Genomic DNA, 19,323 nt, shown 5'->3' on the forward strand with positions numbered 1-19,323 from the left:
TGTTACTGGCGTAGTCTAGCTGGTTGTCACTTCTCAGTGTGATGACCTGTTACTGGCGTAGTCTAGCTGGTTGTCACTTCTCAGTGTGATGACCTGTTACTGGCGTAGTCTAGCTGGTTGTCACTTCTCAGTGTGATGACCTGTTACTGGCATAGTCTAGCTGGTTGTCACTTCTCAGTGTGATGACCTGTTACTGGCGTAGTCTAGCTGGTTGTCACTTCTCAGTGTGATGACCTGTTACTGGCATAGTCTAGCTGGTTGTCACTTCTCAGTGTGATGACCTGTTACTGGCATAGTCTAGCTGGTTGTCACTTCTCAGTGTGATGACCTGTTACTGGCATAGTCTAGCTGGTTGTCACTTCTCAGTGTGATGACCTGTTACTGGCATAGTCTAGCTGGTTGTCACTTCTCAGTGTGATGACCTGTTACTGGCGTAGTCTAGCTGGTTGTCACTTCTCAGTGTGATGACCTGTTACTGGCGTAGTCTAGCTGGTCGTCACTTCTCAGTGTGATGACCTGTTACTGGCGTAGTCTAGCTGGTTGTCACTTCTCAGTGTGATGACCTGTTACTGGCATAGTCTAGCTGGTCGTCACTTCTCAGTGTGATGACCTGTTACTGGCATAGTCTAGCTGGTTGTCACTTCTCAGTGTGATGACCTGTTACTGGCATAGTCTAGCTGGTTGTCACTTCTCAGTGTGATGACCTGTTACTGGCATAGTCTAGCTGGTTGTCACTTCTCAGTGTGATGACCTGTTACTGGCATAGTCTAGCTGGTTGTCACTTCTCAGTGTGATGACCTGTTACTGGCGTAGTCTAGCTGGTTGTCACTTCTCAGTGTGATGACCTGTTACTGGCGTAGTCTAGCTGGTTGTCACTTCTCAGTGTGATGACCTGTTACTGGCGTAGTCTAGCTGGTTGTCACTTCTCAGTGTGATGACCTGTTACTGGCGTAGTCTAGCTGGTTGTCACTTCTCAGTGTGATGACCTGTTACTGGCGTAGTCTAGCTGGTTGTCACTTCTCAGTGTGATGACCTGTTACTGGCATAGTCTAGCTGGTTGTCACTTCTCAGTGTGATGACCTGTTACTGGCATAGTCTAGCTGGTTGTCACTTCTCAGTGTGATGACCTGTTACTGGCATAGTCTAGCTGCTTGTCACTTCTCAGTGTGATGACCTGTTACTGGCGTAGTCTAGCTGGTCGTCACTTCTCAGTGTGATGACCTGTTACTGGCGTAGTCTAGCTGGTTGTCACTTCTCAGTGTGATGACCTGTTACTGGCGTAGTCTAGCTGGTTGTCACTTCTCAGTGTGATGACCTGTTACTGGCGTAGTCTAGCTGGTTGTCACTTCTCAGTGTGATGACCTGTTACTGGCATAGTCTAGCTGGTTGTCACTTCTCAGTGTGATGACCTGTTACTGGCGTAGTCTAGCTGGTTGTCACTTCTCAGTGTGATGACCTGTTACTGGCATAGTCTAGCTGGTTGTCACTTCTCAGTGTGATGACCTGTTACTGGCATAGTCTAGCTGGTCGTCACTTCTCAGTGTGATGACCTGTTACTGGCATAGTCTAGCTGGTTGTCACTTCTCAGTGTGATGACCTGTTACTGGCATAGTCTAGCTGGTTGTCACTTCTCAGTGTGATGACCTGTTACTGGCATAGTCTAGCTGGTTGTCACTTCTCAGTGTGATGACCTGTTACTGGCATAGTCTAGCTGGTCGCCACTTCTCAGTGTGATGACCTGTTACTGGCGTAGTCTAGCTGGTCGTCACTTCTCAGTGTGATGACCTGTTACTGGCGTAGTCTAGCTGGTCGTCACTTCTCAGTGTGATGACCTGTTACTGGCATAGTCTAGCTGGTCGTCACTTCTCAGTGTGATGACCTGTTACTGGCATAGTCTAGCTGGTCGTCACTTCTCAGTGTGATGACCTGTTACTGGCATAGTCTAGCTGGTTGTCACTTCTCAGTGTGATGACCTGTTACTGGCATAGTCTAGCTGGTTGTCACTTCTCAGTGTGATGACCTGTTACTGGCATAGTCTAGCTGGTTGTCACTTCTCAGTGTGATGACCTGTTACTGGCGTAGTCTAGCTGGTTGTCACTTCTCAGTGTGATGACCTGTTACTGGCATAGTCTAGCTGGTTGTCACTTCTCAGTGTGATGACCTGTTACTGGCATAGTCTAGCTGGTTGTCACTTCTCAGTGTGATGACCTGTTACTGGCATAGTCTAGCTGGTTGTCACTTCTCAGTGTGATGACCTGTTACTGGCATAGTCTAGCTGGTTGTCACTTCTCAGTGTGATGACCTGTTACTGGCGTAGTCTAGTCACTTCTCAGTGTGATGACCTGTTACTGGCGTAGTCTAGCTTGTCACTTCTCAGTGTGATGACCTGTTACTGGCATAGTCTAGCTGGTTGTCACTTCTCAGTGTGATGACCTGTTACTGGCGTAGTCTAGCTGGTCGTCACTTCTCAGTGTGATGACCTGTTACTGGCATAGTCTAGCTGGTCGTCACTTCTCAGTGTGATGACCTGTTACTGGCGTAGTCTAGCTGGTTGTCACTTCTCAGTGTGATGACCTGTTACTGGCGTAGTCTAGCTGGTTGTCACTTCTCAGTGTGATGACCTGTTACTGGCGTAGTCTAGCTGGTTGTCACTTCTCAGTGTGATGACCTGTTACTGGCATAGTCTAGCTGGTTGTCACTTCTCAGTGTGATGACCTGTTACTGGCGTAGTCTAGCTGGTCGTCACTTCTCAGTGTGATGACCTGTTACTGGCATAGTCTAGCTGGTCGTCACTTCTCAGTGTGATGACCTGTTACTGGCGTAGTCTAGCTGGTTGTCACTTCTCAGTGTGATGACCTGTTACTGGCATAGTCTAGCTGGTCGTCACTTCTCAGTGTGATGACCTGTTACTGGCATAGTCTAGCTGGTCGTCACTTCTCAGTGTGATGACCTGTTACTGGTATAGTCTAGCTGGTCGTCACTTCTCAGTGTGATGACCTGTTACTGGCATAGTCTAGCTGGTTGTCACTTCTCAGTGTGATGACCTGTTACTGGCATAGTCTAGCTGGTCGTCACTTCTCAGTGTGATGACCTGTTACTGGCATAGTCTAGCTGGTCGTCACTTCTCAGTGTGATGACCTGTTACTGGCATAGTCTAGCTGGTTGTCACTTCTCAGTGTGATGACCTGTTACTGGCATAGTCTAGCTGGTCGTCACTTCTCAGTGTGATGACCTGTTACTGGCATAGTCTAGCTGGTCGTCACTTCTCAGTGTGATGACCTGTTACTGGCATAGTCTAGCTGGTTGTCACTTCTCAGTGTGATGACCTGTTACTGGCGTAGTCTAGCTGGTTGTCACTTCTCAGTGTGATGACCTGTTACTGGCGTAGTCTAGCTGGTCGTCACTTCTCAGTGTGATGACCTGTTACTGGCGTAGTCTAGCTGGTTGTCACTTCTCAGTGTGATTGGCACTATGATGTACTCATGAACATTGGCACTATGATGTACTCATGAACATTGGCACTATGATGTACTCATGAACATTGGCACTATGATGTACTCATGAACATTGGCACTATGATGTACTCATGAACATTGGCACTATGATGTACTCATGAACATTGGCACTATGATGTACTCATGAACATTGGCACTATGATGTACTCATGAACATTGGCACTATGATGTACTCATGAACATTGGCACTATGATGTACTCATGAACATTGGCACTATGATGTACTCATGAACATTGGCACTATGATGTACTCATGAACATTGGCACTATGATGTACTCATGAACATTGGCACTATGATGTACTCATGAACATTGGCACTATGATGTACTCATGAACATTGGCACTATGATGTACTCATGAACATTGGCACTCGCATGTCATATGTCACTTTTCATTCTGTTCTTGTAATTCAACAATAAAAGTCTTTCTACTGCCCTTTGTTTCACATTACCGCAGCTACTTCCGTAGGTCTATTAATCCCATTTACTCTCATCCCATTACAACTCTCCCATTCTAGGTTTGTTTGTTTGTTTGTTTGTTTTTTTCACTCTGATTTACGATATTCAGATATTTTTTACTCGTGAAAATACAAATAATTTCTTTCTCATCCACTGGCACTCCATCCACAGGCACTCCATCCACTTGCACTCCATCCACAGGCACTCCATCCACTGGCACTCCATCCACAGGCACTCCATCCACAGGCAGTCCTTCCACAGGCACTCCATCCACAGGCACTCCATCCACAGGCACTCCATCCACAGGCACTCCATCTACAGGCACTCCACAGGCACTCCATCCACAGGCACTCCATCCACAGGCACTCCATCCACTGGCACTCCATCCACAGGCACTCCATCCACAGGCACTCCATCCACAGGCACTCCATCCACAGGCACTCCATCCACTGGCACTCCATCCACAGGCACTCAATCCACAGGCACTCCATCCACAGGCACTCCATCCACAGGCACTCCATCCACAGGCACTCCATCCACAGGCACTCCATCCACAGGCACTCCATCCACAGGCACTCCATCCACAGGCACTCCATCCACAGGCACTCCATCCACAGGCACTCCATCCACAGGCACTCCATCCACAGACACTCCATCCACAGCCACTCCATCCACAGGCACTCCATCCACAGGCACTCCATCCACAGGCACTCCATCCACAGGCACTCCATCCACAGGCAGTCCTTTCACAGGCACTCCATCCTCAGGCACTCCATCCACAGGCACTCCATCCACAGGCACTCCATCCACAGGCACTCCATCCACAGGCACTCCATCCACATGCACTCCATCCACAGGCACTCCATTCACAGGCACTCCATTCACAGGCACTCCATCCACAGGCACTCCATCCACAGGCACTCCATTCACAGGCACTCCATCCACAGGCACTCCATCCACAGGCACTCCATCCACAGGCACTCCATCCACAGGCACTCCATCCACTGGCACTCCATCCACAGGCACTCCATCCACAGGCACTCCATCCACAGGCACTCCATCCACAGGCACTCCATCCACAGGCACTCCATCCACAGGCACTCCATCCACAGGCACTCCATCCACAGGCACTCCATCCACAGGCACTCCATCCACAGGCACTCCAACCACAAGCACTCCATCCACAGGCACTCCATCCACAGGCACTCCATCCACTGGCACTCCATCCACAGGCACTCCATCCACAGGCACTCCATCCACAGGCACTCCATCCACAGGCACTCCATCCACTGGCACTCCATCCACAGGCACTCAATCCACAGGCACTCCATCCACAGGCACTCCATCCACAGGCACTCCATCCACAGGCACTCCATCCACAGGCACTCCATCCACAGGCACTCCATCCACAGGCACTCCATCCACAGGCACTCCATCCACAGGCACTCCATCCACAGGCACTCCATCCACAGGCACTCCATCCACAGCCACTCCATCCACAGGCACTCCATCCACAGGCACTCCATTCACAGGCACTCCATCCACAGGCACTCCATCCACAGGCAGTCCTTTCACAGGCACTCCATCCTCAGGCACTCCATCCACAGGCACTCCATCCACAGGCACTCCATCCACAGGCACTCCATCCACAGGCACTCCATCCACAGGCACTCCATCCACAGGCACTCCATTCACAGGCACTCCATTCACAGGCACTCCATCCACAGGCACTCCATCCACAGGCACTCCATTCACAGGCACTCCATCCACAGGCACTCCATCCACAGGCACTCCATCCACAGGCACTCCATCCACAGGCACTCCATCCACTGGCACTCCATCCACAGGCACTCCATCCACAGGCACTCCATCCACAGGCACTCCATCCACAGGCACTCCATCCACAGGCACTCCATCCACAGGCACTCCATCCACAGGCACTCCATCCACAGGCACTCCATCCACAGGCACTCCATCCACAGGCACTCCAACCACAAGCACTCCATCCACAGGCACTCCATCCACAGGCACTCCATCCACAGGCACTCCATCCACAGGCACTCCATCCACAGGCAGTCCTTCCACAGGCAGTCCTTCCACAGGCACTCCATCCACAGGCACTCCATCCACAGGCACTCCATCCACAGGCACTCCATCCACAGGCACTCCATCCACAGGCACTCCATCCACAGGCACTCCATCCACAGGCACTCCATCCACAGACACTCCATCCACAGCCACTCCATCCACAGCCACTCCATCCACAGGCACTACATCCACAGGCACTCCATCCACAGGCACTCCATCCACAGGCACTCCATCCACAGGCAGTCCTTCCACAGGCACTCCATCCTCAGGCACTCCATCCACAGGCACTCCATCCACAGGCACTCCATCCACAGGCACTCCATCCACAGGCACTCCATCCACAGGCACTCCATCCACAGGCACTCCATTCACAGGCACTCCATTCACAGGCACTCCATCCACAGGCACTCCATCCACAGGCACTCCATTCACAGGCACTCCATCCACAGGCACTCCATCCACAGGCACTCCATCCACAGGCACTCCATCCACAGGCACTCCATCCACTGGCACTCCATCCACAGGCACTCCATCCACAGGCACTCCATCCACAGGCACTCCATCCACAGGCAGTCCTTCCACAGGCACTCCATCCACAGGCACTCCATCCACAGGCACTCCATCCACAGGCACTCCATCCACAGGCACTCCATCCACAGGCACTCCAACCACAAGCACTCCATCCACAGGCACTCCATCCACAGGCACTCCATCCACAGGCACTCCATCCACAGGCACTCCATCCACAGGCAGTCCTTCCACAGGCAGTCCTTCCACAGGCAGTCCTTCCACAGGCACTCCATCCACAGGCACTCCATTCACAGGCACTCCATTCACAGACACTCCATCCACAGGCACTCCATTCACAGGCACTCCATTCACAGGCACTCCATTCACAGGCACTCCATCCACAGGCACTCCATCCACATGGACTCCATCCACAGGGACTCCATCCACAGGCAGTCCTTCCACAGGCACTCCATCCACAGGCACTCCATCCACAGGCACTCCATCCACAGGCACTCCATCCACAGGCACTCCATCCACAGGCACTCCATCCACAGGCACTCCATTCACAGGCACTCCATTCACAGGCACTCTATTCACAGCCACTCTATTCACAGCCACTCTATTCACAGCCACTCTATCCACAGCCACTCTATCCACAGGCACTCCATCCACAGGCACTCCATTCACAGGCACTCCATTCACAGGCACTCCATCCACAGGCACTCTATTCACAGCCACTCTATCCACAGCCACTCTATTCACAGCCACTCTATTCACAGCCACTCTATCCACAGCCACTCTATCCACAGGCACTCTATCCACAGGCACTCCATCCACAGGCAGTCCTTCCACAGGCACTCCATCCACAGGCACTCTATCCACAGCCACTCTATCCACAGCCACTCTATTCACAGCCACTCTATCCACAGCCACTCTATCCACAGCCACTCTATCCACAGGCACTCCATCCACAGGCACTCCATCCACAGGCACTCCATCCACAGGCAGTCCATCCACAGGCACTCCATCCACAGCCACTCTATTCACAGCCACTCTATCCACAGCCACTCTATCCACAGGCACTCTATCCACAGCCACTCTATCCACAGCTACTCCAACACCATACCTTGCATGTTCCTTCCTCGCCTCTTTAAGGACTCTCAAAGAAGGTAGTTAAGAAAACAGCGCGTCTTCTGAGACGCGCGTAGATTATGGGAGTTAAATTCTAACCTTTTTTCATTCTGAAAAGAGAGACTAAAGGAGTAATTGCTTCTCAGCGATAAGGAATGCAAGTTTACACACACACACACACACACACACATACACACACACACACACACACACACACACACACACACACACACACACACACACGCACGCACGTACGCACATTCACATTCATGCACACGCAGCAGTTTGCAGGATCGACCTGTGATCTCAGGGGTTTTATGAGTTTACAAGAAAGGTCCAGCAATATTGCCAGAGTTCAAAACGTTTAAAACACTTGCCTGTCTATCATCCTGCTACTTTACTGTATTCATGTGAGATATTCTTTCTCATTCTTGATCAAGGTAGAACTGGAACGACATTCTTGTTCAAGGTCGATCTTGACCTCAGTTGACCTCGGATTCTTCAGAAATTACAATAGCCATCTTAACTAACGTCTCGTTATATTACTGTTAAAGTTCATCACTATATTTTAAAGTCTCTCATTACATGGATCAAGTCCCTCACTATACGAATATTTACACATTCACACTAACAAGGCCACATTTTTCTTAACAGTGACCTGTGTAAGCCCCGTGTTAAAAGTGGATTATTTCTTATATTGTTGTTGTGTGTATTGTGTTGCAGTTAAGCCGCTGTCTGTGACAATCCTGGCCTCCAGGGAAGCCGTGTCTGCTGGCAAGGAGTACGAGCTGGCGTGTCAGAGTGTGGGAGCACGACCTCCAGCCTCCCTCACCTGGTGGCTAGATGGTGTCCAGCTGGCCAACACTTCCATCTCTGTAAGTGATGGAGCAGCGAGGGAGAGGAGGTGGCTAATGTTACCATCTCTGTAAGTGATGGAGCAGCGAGGGAGAGGAGGTGGCTAATGTTACCATCTCTGTAAGTGATGGAGCAGCGAGGGAGAGGAGGTGGCTAATATTACCATCTCTGTAAGTGATGGAGCAGCGAGGGAGAGGAGGTGGCTAATATTACCATCTCTGTAAGTGATGGAGCAGCGAGGGAGAGGAGGTGGCTAATATTACCATCTCTGTAAGTGATGGAGCAGCGAGGGATTGGGAGCGAGGGAGCGAGGGAGCCAAGGAGCCAAGGATAAAGGGAGCCAGATATTCTTATACTTGACATAGCGGCTGGGATTGTGCGAATGACGGTAATCCTACCCTGTGGTGCGGCATAAATCCCTTCACCAAGAAGACAGATTTACAGACTGAATGACATAGGCAATTATTGTAACCCAGAGAGTGTAGTATTGAGTTAACTAGTGTTAACACTGAGTGTAGTAGTGAGTTAACTAACTTATGTTAACACCGTAGTAATGAGTTAACTAACTTGTGTTAACACTGTAGTAATGTGTTAACTAACTTGTGTTTACACTGAGTGTGGGAGTGAGTTAACTTAGATTGGTAGAAATTCTATGTTGTTTAGTGCTAATTCTTGTTTTATCTGTTTTACAATGAATGGAACATTATAAACCACACACCGGAACATAAACCGAACACCAGAAAATTACCCAAAAACTGGAAAATAAACCAAGCACTGGAACATAACCAAATACTGGATCATAATAAACTAAACACTGGAACATAAACCAGTTATTGGAACATCATAAACCAAAAAACTGAAACATAAACCAAACACCAGAACATTCTAAATCAAACATTGAAACAAAACAGACACCGGAATATAAACCCGACACCGGAATTCTGGATCACTAACGTGTTCTCTCAGCTGTGAACATCCTGGTTCACTGACGTGGTGTCTCAGCTGTGAACATCCTGGTTCACTGACGTGTTCTCTCAGCTGTGAACATCCTGGTTCACTGACGTGTTCTCTCAGCTGTGAACATACTGGTTCACTGACGTGTTCTCTCAGCTGTGAACATCCTGGTTCACTGACGTGGTGTCTCAGCTGTGAACATCCTGGTTCACTGACGTGTTCTCTCAGCTGTGAACATCCTGGTTCACTGACGTGTTCTCTCAGCTGTGAACATCCTGGTTCACTGACGTGTTCTCTCAGCTGTGAACATCCTGGTTCACTGACGTGTTCTCTCAGCTGTGAACATCCTGGTTCACTGACGTGTTCTCTCAGCTGTGAACATCCTGGTTCACTGACGTGTTCTCTCAGCTGTGAACATCCTGGTTCACTGACGTGTTCTCTCAGCTGTGAACATACTGGTTCACTGACGTGTACTCTCAGCTGTGAACATCCTGGTTCACTGACGTGTTCTCTCAGCTGTGAACATCCTGGTTCATTGACGTGGTGTCTCAGCTTTGAACATCCTGGTTCACTGACGTGTTCTCTCAGCTGTGAACATCCTGGTTCACTGACGTGTTCTCTCAGCTGTGAACATCCTGGTTCACTGACGTGTTCTCTCAGCTGTGAACATCCTGGTTCACTGACGTGTTCTCTCAGCTGTGAACATACTGGTTCACTGACGTGTACTCTCAGCTGTGAACATCCTGGTTCACTGACGTGTTCTCTCAGCTGTGAACATCCTGGTTCACTGACGTGGTGTCTCAGCTTTGAACATCCTGGTTCACTGACGTGTTCTCTCAGCTGTGAACATCCTGGTTCACTGACGTGTTCTCTCAGCTGTGAACATCCTGGTTCACTGACGTGGTGTCTCAGCTTTGAACATCCTGGTTCACTGACGTGTTCTCTCAGCTGTGAACATCCTGGTTCACTGACGTGTTCTCTCAGCTGTGAACATCCTGGTTCACTGACGTGTTCTCTCAGCTGTGGACATCCTGGTTCACTGACGTGTTCTCTCAGCTGTGAACATCCTGGTTCACTGACGTGTTCTCTCATACTGGTTCACTGACGTGTACTCTCAGCTGTGAACATCCTGGTTCACTGACGTGTTCTCTCAGCTGTGAACATCCTGGTTCACTGACGTGTTCTCTCAGCTGTGAACATCCTGGTTCACTGACGTGTTCTCTCAGCTGTGAACATCCTGGTTCACTGACGTGTTCTCTCAGCTGTGAACATCCTGGTTCACTGACGTGTTCTCTCAGCAGTGAACATCCTGGTTCACTGACGTGTTCTCTCAGCTGTGAACATCCTGGTTCATTGACGTGTTCTCTCAGCTGTGAACATCCTGGTTCACTGACGTGTTCCCTCAGCTGTGAACATCCTGGTTCACTGACGTGTTCTCTCAGCTGTGAACATCCTGGTTCACTGACGTGTTCTCTCAGCTGTGAACATCCTGGTTCACTGACGTGTTCTCAGCTGTGAACATCCTGGTTCACTGACGTGTTCTCTCAGCTGTGAACATCCTGGTTCACTGACGTGTTCTCTCAGCTGTGAACATCCTGGTTCACTGACGTGCTCTCTCAGCTGTGAACATCCTGGTTCACTGATGTGTTCTCTCAGCTGTGAACATCCTCAGGTCATAATTATTCAAGACAACTGTGTTAGCGAAGACCATTACAGTTGTGAACACTTTTTCCCCTGTATGGTCACAACTGTGACCTCACTGCATGGTGACAATGTGACCCCACTATGATGGTCACAACACTGACCTCACTATGGTCACAACACTGTGACCTCATTATGATCACAACATTGTGACCTCACTATCGTCATAATATGACCTGACTATGGTCACAACACTGTGACCTCACTATGGTCCCAACACTGTGACCTCATGGTCACAAAACTGTGACCTCATTATGATGGTCACAACACTGTGACCTCACTATGGTCACAACACTGTGACCTCACTATGGTCACAACACTGTGACCTCACTATGGTCACAACACTGTGACCTCACTATGGTCACAACACTGTGACCTCACTATGGTCACAACAGACCTCACTGCATGGTCATAACACTGTGACTTCACTGCATGGTCAAAACACTGTGAACTCACTGCATGGTCACAACACTGTGACTTCACTGCATGGTCACAACACTGTGACCTCACTATGATGGTCACAACACTGTGACTTCACTGATGGTCACAACACTGTGACCTCACTGATGGTCACAACACTGTGACCTCACTGATGGTCACAACACTGTGACCTCACTGATGGTCACAACACTGTGACCTCACTGATGGTCACAACACTGTGACCTCACTGATGGTCACAGAACTGTGACCTCACTATGGTCACAACACTGACCTCACTATGATGGTCGCAGAACTGTGACCTCACTATGGTTGTCGCAGAACTGTGACCTCACTATGTTCACAACACTGTGACCTCACTATGATGGTCACAGAACTGTGACCTCACTATGATGGTCACAGAACTGTGACCTCACCATCGTGGTCACAGAACTGTGACCTCACTATGGTCACAGCACTGTGACCTCAGTATGATCACAACACTGTGACCTCACTATGGTCATAACACTGTGACCTCACTATGATGGTCATAACACTGTGACCTCACTATGATGGTCACAACACTGTGACCTCACTATGATGGTCACAGCACTGTGACCTCACTGCATGGCCACAATGTGACCTATGATGGTCACAACATTATGACCTCACTGTATGGCCACAACACTGTGACCTCACTGTATGGTCACAATGTGACATCACTATAATGGTCACAGCACTGTGACCTAAAATCACAACACTGTGACCTCACTGGTCACAACACTGTGACCTCAATATGGTCACAGCACTGTGACATCACTATGATGGTCACAGCACTGTGACATCACTGATGGTCACAACACTGTGACCTCACTATGGTCACAACACTGTACCATCAATATGGTCACAACACTGTGACCTCACTATGGTCACAACACTGTGACCTCACTATGGTCACAACACTGTGCCATCAATATGGTCACAACACTGTGACCTCAGTATGATCACAGTGTGACCTCACTATGATGGTCACAGCACTGTGACCTCACTATGATCACAACACTGTGACCTCACTATGATAGTCACAAAACTGTGACCTCTCTGCATGGCCACAATGTGACCTATGATGGTCACAACATTATGACCTCACTGTATGGCCACAACACTGTGACCTCACTGTATGGTCACAATGTGACCTCACTATAATGGTCACAGCACTGTGACCTAAAATCACAACACTGTGACCTCACTGGTCACAACACTGTGACCTCAATATGGTCACAGCACTGTGACATCACTATGATGGTCACAACACTGTGACCTCACTGATGGTCACAACACTGTGACCTCACTGATGGTCACAACACTGTGACCTCACTATGGTCACAACACTGTACCATCAATATGGTCACAACACTGTGACCTCACTATGGTCACAACACTGTGACCTCACTATGGTCACAACACTGTGCCATCAATATGGTCACAACACTGTGACCTCAGTATGATCACAGTGTGACCTCACTATGATGGTCACAGCACTGTGACCTCACTATGATCACAACACTGTGACCTCACTATGATAGTCACAAAACTGTGATCTCTCTGCATGGTGACAATGTGACCCCACTATGATGGTCACAACACTATGGCCTCACTGTATGGTCACAACACTGACCTCAATATGGTCACAACACTGTGACCTCATTATGATCACAACATTGTGACCTCACTATCGTCACAGTATGACCTGACTTTGGTCACAACACTGTGACCTCACTATGGTCACAACACTGTGACCTCACTATGGTCACAACACTGTGACCTCACTATGGTCAAACTCTTTGACCTCACTATGGTCACAGCACTGTGACCTCACTATGGTCACAGCACTGTGACCTCACTATGGTCACAACACTGTGACCTCACTCTGGTCACAACACTGTGACCTCACTATGGTCACAACACTGTGACCTCACTATGGTCACAACAGACCTCACTGCATGGTCATAACACTGTGACTTCACTGCATGGTCACAACACTGTGAACTCACTGCATGGTCACAACACTGTGACTTCACTGCATGGTCACAACACTGTGACCTCACTATGGTCACATCACTGACCTCACTATGAAAGTCACAACACTGTGACCTCACTATGAATGTCACAACACTGTGACCTCACTATGAAGGTTACAACTGTAACCTCACTGCATGGTCACAATGTGACCTCACTATGGTCACACTATGACCTCGCTATGGTGGTCACACTATGACCTCACTGTATGATGGTCACAACACTGTGACCTCACTGTATGATGGTCACAACACTGTGACCTAACTATGGTCACAACACTGTGATGGTCACAATATTGGCTGCAACACTACACCTTCAAGAACAAACTTAACAGGGAATTTTGCTAAATCTTTGAGGATTGTCAAGCCACAACTGAGCCAGTAAACCAGAGAAGATCAGAAAACAGAGAAGAATGGAGTGGTGGTGGTGGTAGTAGTTGTAGTAGCAGAATTAGCGGTAGTAATAGTGATGCCAGTTGCAGCGGAAATAGTTGTAAGGTAGTTACAGAGGTAGTTTTACGAGTGGTAGTAGTAGCAGCAGTGGTAGTAATAGTAATAGTAGTAGTAGTACAAAAGACCACATAAGCACTGCAGAAGGTCTACTGGCCCAGGCATGGCAACACGTGTGATAATAAGAGTAAGATCTGTAGGTTGTGTACATTATTTAATAGACAGAGACACAAGCTTGCTCCTCAACAGTGAGCTTTATCAAGCCTTAGGAGGAGTAAAGCCACAGTTTCACTACCATAGTGAGATCAAGCTTTACAAGAAGTAAAAACAGAGTTTCACCCACTTTATCAACACCAATGAATTTATTTTGCTATATGAGTGAATAAGTAACTCCTGTTAAAGGTTTGCACTCTTCCAGAATCATTAGTCTTCAGGTTTTTAGACTCGTCAGGTCCCAGGTAAATATTCCAAAACATTCCCACCTTCTATCTATGTGAACTTTCTTGTTTACTTCTTACGATGATCATTGACGTGGGTTACCTCTCTCCTGGACAGACTGCGAGCAACGGTAACGTGACGCTAAGTAAACTACTGCTGGTGCCCAGTGACGCTGACGGAGGCAAGTTCTTGAAATGTTTGGCCGAGTCACCCGTCATTGACCACCAGCCCCTCTACGACCTCTGGAAACTGGACGTCCAGTGTAAGTCAACACTCACTCGCTTTCACACACTTAAACATGCACATACTGACTGGAGAGGGGACTCTGGGGGACGTTTCGCTCAATCCTGGGTCTTTTTCCAGTCACAAGGGCACCGGACGCACCATAACTTCCACTTAAAAACTGTTCTTGTGGTCATTGTGAATTGTTGCTACAGTCACAGGTTCCAGGAGCAACAGTCTCCTAGCACCCAGGTTCCAGGAGCAACAGTCTCCTAGCACCCAGGTTCCAGGAGCAACAGTCTCCTAGCACCCAGGTTCCAGGAGCAACAGTCTCCTAGCACCCAGGTTCCAGGAGCAACAGTCTCCTAGTACCCAGGTTCCAGGAGCAACAGTCTCCTAGCACCCAGGTTCCAGGAGCAACAGTCTCCTAGCACCCAGGTTCCAGGAGCAACAGTCTCCTAGTACCCAGGTTCCAGGAGCAACAGTCTCCTAGTAAACAGGTTCCAGGAGCAACAGTCTCCTAGCACCCAGGTTCCAGGAGCAACAGTCTCCTAGTACCCAGGTTCCAGGAGCAACAGTCTCCTAGCACCCAGGTTCCAGGAGCAACAGTCTCCTAGCACCCAGGTTCCAGGAGCAACAGTCTCCTAGTACCCAGGTTCCAGGAGCAACAGTCTCCTAGTACCCAGGTTCCAGGAGCAACAGTCTCCTAGCACCCAGGTTCCAGAAGCAACAGTCTCCTAGCACCCAGGTTCCAGGAGCAACAGTCTCCTAGCACCCAGGTTCCAGGAGCAACAGTCTCCTAGTACCCAGGTTCCAGGAGCAACAGTCTCCTAGCACCCAGGTTCCAGGAGCAACAGTCTCCTAGCACCCAGGTTCCAGGAGCAACAGTCTCCTAGTACCCAGGTTCCAGGAGCAACAGTCTCCTAGTACCCAGGTTCCAGGAGCAACAGTCTCCTAGCACCCAGGTTCCAGGAGCAACAGTCTCCTAGTACCCAGGTTCCAGGAGCAACAGTCTCCTAGTACCCAGGTTCCAGGAGCAACAGTCTCCTAGTACCCAGGTTCCAGGAGCAACAGTCTCCTAGTACCCAGGTTCCAGGAGCAACAGTCTCCTAGTACCCAGGTTCCAGGAGCAACAGTCTCTTAGTGCCCAGGTTCCAGGAGCAACAGTCTCCTAGCACCCAGGTTCCAGGAGCAAGAGTCTCCTAGCACCCAGGTTCCAGGAGCAACAGTCTCCTAGTACCCAGGTTCCAGGAGCAACAGTCTCCTAGTACCCAGGTTCCAGGAGCAACAGTCTCCTAGTACCCAGGTTCCAGGAGCAACAGTCTCCTAGTACCCAGGTTCCAGGAGCAACAGTCTCCTAGTACCCAGGTTCCAGGAGCAACAGTCTCCTAGTACCCAGGTTCCAGGAGCAACAGTCTCCTAGTACCCATGTTCCAGGAGCAACAGTCTCCTAGTACCCAGGTTCCAGGAGCAACAGTCTCCTAGTACCCAGGTTCCAGGAGCAACAGTCTCCTAGTACCCAGGTTCCAGGAGCAACAGTCTCCTAGTACCCAGGTTCCAGGAGCAACAGTCTCCTAGTACCCAGGTTCCAGGAGCAACAGTCTCCTAGTACCCAGGTTCCAGGAGCAACAGTCTCCTAGTACCCAGGTTCCAGGAGCAACAGTCTCCTAGTACCCAGGTTCCAGGAGCAACAGTCTCCTAGCACCCAGGTTCCAGGAGCAACAGTCTCCTAGCACCCAGGTTCCAGGAGCAACAGTCTCCTAGTACCCAGGTTCCAGGAGCAACAGTCTCCTAGTACCCAGGTTCCAGGAGCAACAGTCTCCTAGTACCCAGGTTCCAGGAGCAACAGTCTCCTAGTACCCAGGTTCCAGGAGCAACAGTCTCCTAGCACCCAGGTTCCAGGAGCAACAGTCTAGCACCCAGGTTAGTCTCCTACCCAGGTTCCAGGAGCAACCGTCTCCTTGTTCCCAGGTTCCAGGAGCAACAGTCTCCTAGTACCCAGGTTCCAGGAGCAACAGTCTCCTAGTACCCAGGTTCCAGGAGCAACAGTCTCCTAGTACCCAGGTTCCAGGAGCAACAGTCTCCTAGTACCCAGGTTCCAGGAGCAACAGTCTCCTAGTACCCCAGGAGCAACAGTCTCCTTGTACCCAGGTTCCAGGAGCAACAGTCTCCTAGTACCCAGGTTCCAGGAGCAACAGTCTCCTAGTACCCAGGTTCCAGGAGCAACAGTCTCCTAGTACCCAGGTTCAACAGGAGGCAACAACAGTCTCCTAGTACCCAGGTTCCAGGAGCAACAGTCTCCTAGCACCCAGGTTCCAGGAGCAACAGTCTCCTAGTCCAGGAGCAACAGTCCCAGGTTCCAGGAGCAACAGTCTCCTAGTACCCAGCAACAGTCTCCTAGGACCCAGGAGCAACAGTCTCCTAGTACCCAGGGTCCAGCAAGTTACCCCAGGAGCAACAGTCTCCTAGTACCCAGGTTCCAGCAGCAACAGTCTCCTAGTACCCCCAGCAACAGTCTCCTAGTACCCAGTTCCAGAGCAACAGTCTCCTAGTACCCAGGTTCCAGCAACAGTCTCCTAGTGCCCAGTTTCAGAAGCAACAGTCTCCTAGTACCCAGGTTCCAAGAGCAACAGTCTCCACCCACAGCAACAGTCTCCTAGTCCAGGAGCAACACCCTAGGTTCCAGGAGCAACAGTCTCCTAGTACCCAGGTTCCAGGAGCAACAGTCTCCTAGTACCCATGTTCCAGGAGCAACAGTCTCCTAGTACCCATGTTCCAGGAGCAACAGTCTCCTAGTACCCAGGTTCCAGGAGCAACAGTCTCCTAGTACCCAGGTTCCAGGAGCAACAGTCTCCTAGTACCCAGGTTCCAGGAGCAACAGTCTCCTAGTACCCAGGTTCCAGGAGCAACAGTCTCCTAGCACCCAAGTTCCAGGAGCAACAGTCTCCTAGTGCCCAGCTTCCATTAGCAACAGTCTCCTAGGACCCAGGTTCCCGGAGCAACAGTCTCCTAGTACCCAGGGTCCAGAAGCAAGTCTCTTAATACCCATGTTTCAGGAGCAACAGTCTCCTAGTACCCAGATTCCAGCAGCAACAGTCTCCTAGTACCCAGGTTCCAGAAGCAGCAGTCTCCTAGTACCCATGTTCCAGGAGCAACAGTCTCCTAGTACCCAGGTTCCAGGAGCAACAGTCTCCTAGTTCCAAGGTTTCAGAAGCAACAGTCTCCTAGTACCCATGTTCCAGGAGCAACAGTCTCCTAGTACCCATGTTCCAGGAACAACAGTCTCCTAGTACCCAGGGTCCAGGAGCAACAGTCTCCTAGTACCCAGGGTCCAGGAGCAACAGTCTCCTAGTACCCAGGGTCCAGGAGCAATCCAGGAGCAACAGTCTCCTAGTACCCAGGTTCCAGGAGCAACAGTCTCCTAGTACCCAGGTTCCAGGAGCAACAGTCTCCTAGTACCCATGTTCCAGGAGCAACAGTCTCCTAGTACCCAGGTTCCAGGAGCAACAGTCTCCTAGTACCCATGTTCCAGGAGCAACAGTCTCCTAGTACCCAGGTTCCAGGAGCAACAGTCTCCTAGTAGTCTCCTAGGTTCCAGGAGCAACAGTCTCCTAGTACCCAGGTTCCAGGAGCAACAGTCTCCTAGTACCCAGGTTCCAGGAGCAACAGTCCTAGCACCCTCCAGGAGCAACAGTTCCCAGGTTCCAGGAGCAACAGTCTCCTAGTACCCAGGTTCCAGGAGCAACAGTCTCCTAGTACCCAGGTTCCAGGAGCAACAGTCTCCTAGTACCCAGGTTCCAGGAGCAACAGTCTCCTAGTACCCAGGTTCCAGGAGCAACAGTCTCCTAGTACCCAGGTTCCAGGAGCAACAGTCTCCTAGTACCCAGGTTCCAGGAGCAACAGTCTCCTAGTACCCAGGTTCCAGGAGCAACAGTCTCCTAGTACCCAGGTTCCAGGAGCAACAGTCTCCTAGTACCCAGGTTCCAGGAGCAACAGTCTCCTAGTACCCAGGTTCCAGGAGCAACAGATGTGAGGAGAGGGTTTTATCTCTACCCACTTGCCTCGTTTTGTTTGTGAGTCGATCACTCTGCGACCGTTGTGTTAGTGAACGTTTAGTTTATCTTCAGTGTATTCGTAGTCTTGAGGAATGAGTGAAACGAGCAACACTTGGGCATCTTTACTGACAGAACGTTTCGCCCACACAACAGCATCTTCAGTCGAATGCAAGTTAAATTTATCACTGGAGACTGATCACGTCAAAACTGCTACAGCTACTACTACTAGTAGTAGTACTAGTACTATTAGTAGCATTAGTACTAGTACTATTAGGAGCATTAGTACTAATACTATTAGCATTAGTACTAGTACTAATATTAATACTAGCACTCCTAGTACGTTGTACTAGTACTAGTATTAGGTTGTTGTACTATCGCTAGTAGTAGTGTTACTACTGGTACTACAACAGCCTTCTACTATTAGTAGTGTTACTACTGGTACTACAACAG

At 49.9% G+C, this 19,323-nt stretch overlaps 1 protein-coding gene across 1 annotated transcript in view; it reads left to right on the top strand.

The window, feature by feature from the left end:
* LOC128685844 (neural cell adhesion molecule 2-like) overlaps positions 1–19,323 on the top strand; it is a 367,732-nt gene that overhangs the window by 313,391 nt on the left and 35,018 nt on the right. Inside the window, exons 6-7 of the mRNA XM_053772544.2 lie at positions 8,427–8,578; positions 14,714–14,858. Coding sequence (XP_053628519.2) covers positions 8,427–8,578; positions 14,714–14,858 — 297 coding nt within the window. The remainder of the gene's footprint in view (positions 1–8,426; positions 8,579–14,713; positions 14,859–19,323) is intronic.

Source organism: Cherax quadricarinatus, unplaced genomic scaffold (assembly GCF_038502225.1).
Source record: "Cherax quadricarinatus isolate ZL_2023a unplaced genomic scaffold, ASM3850222v1 Contig10, whole genome shotgun sequence".
Lineage (NCBI taxonomy): Eukaryota > Metazoa > Arthropoda > Malacostraca > Decapoda > Parastacidae > Cherax > Cherax quadricarinatus.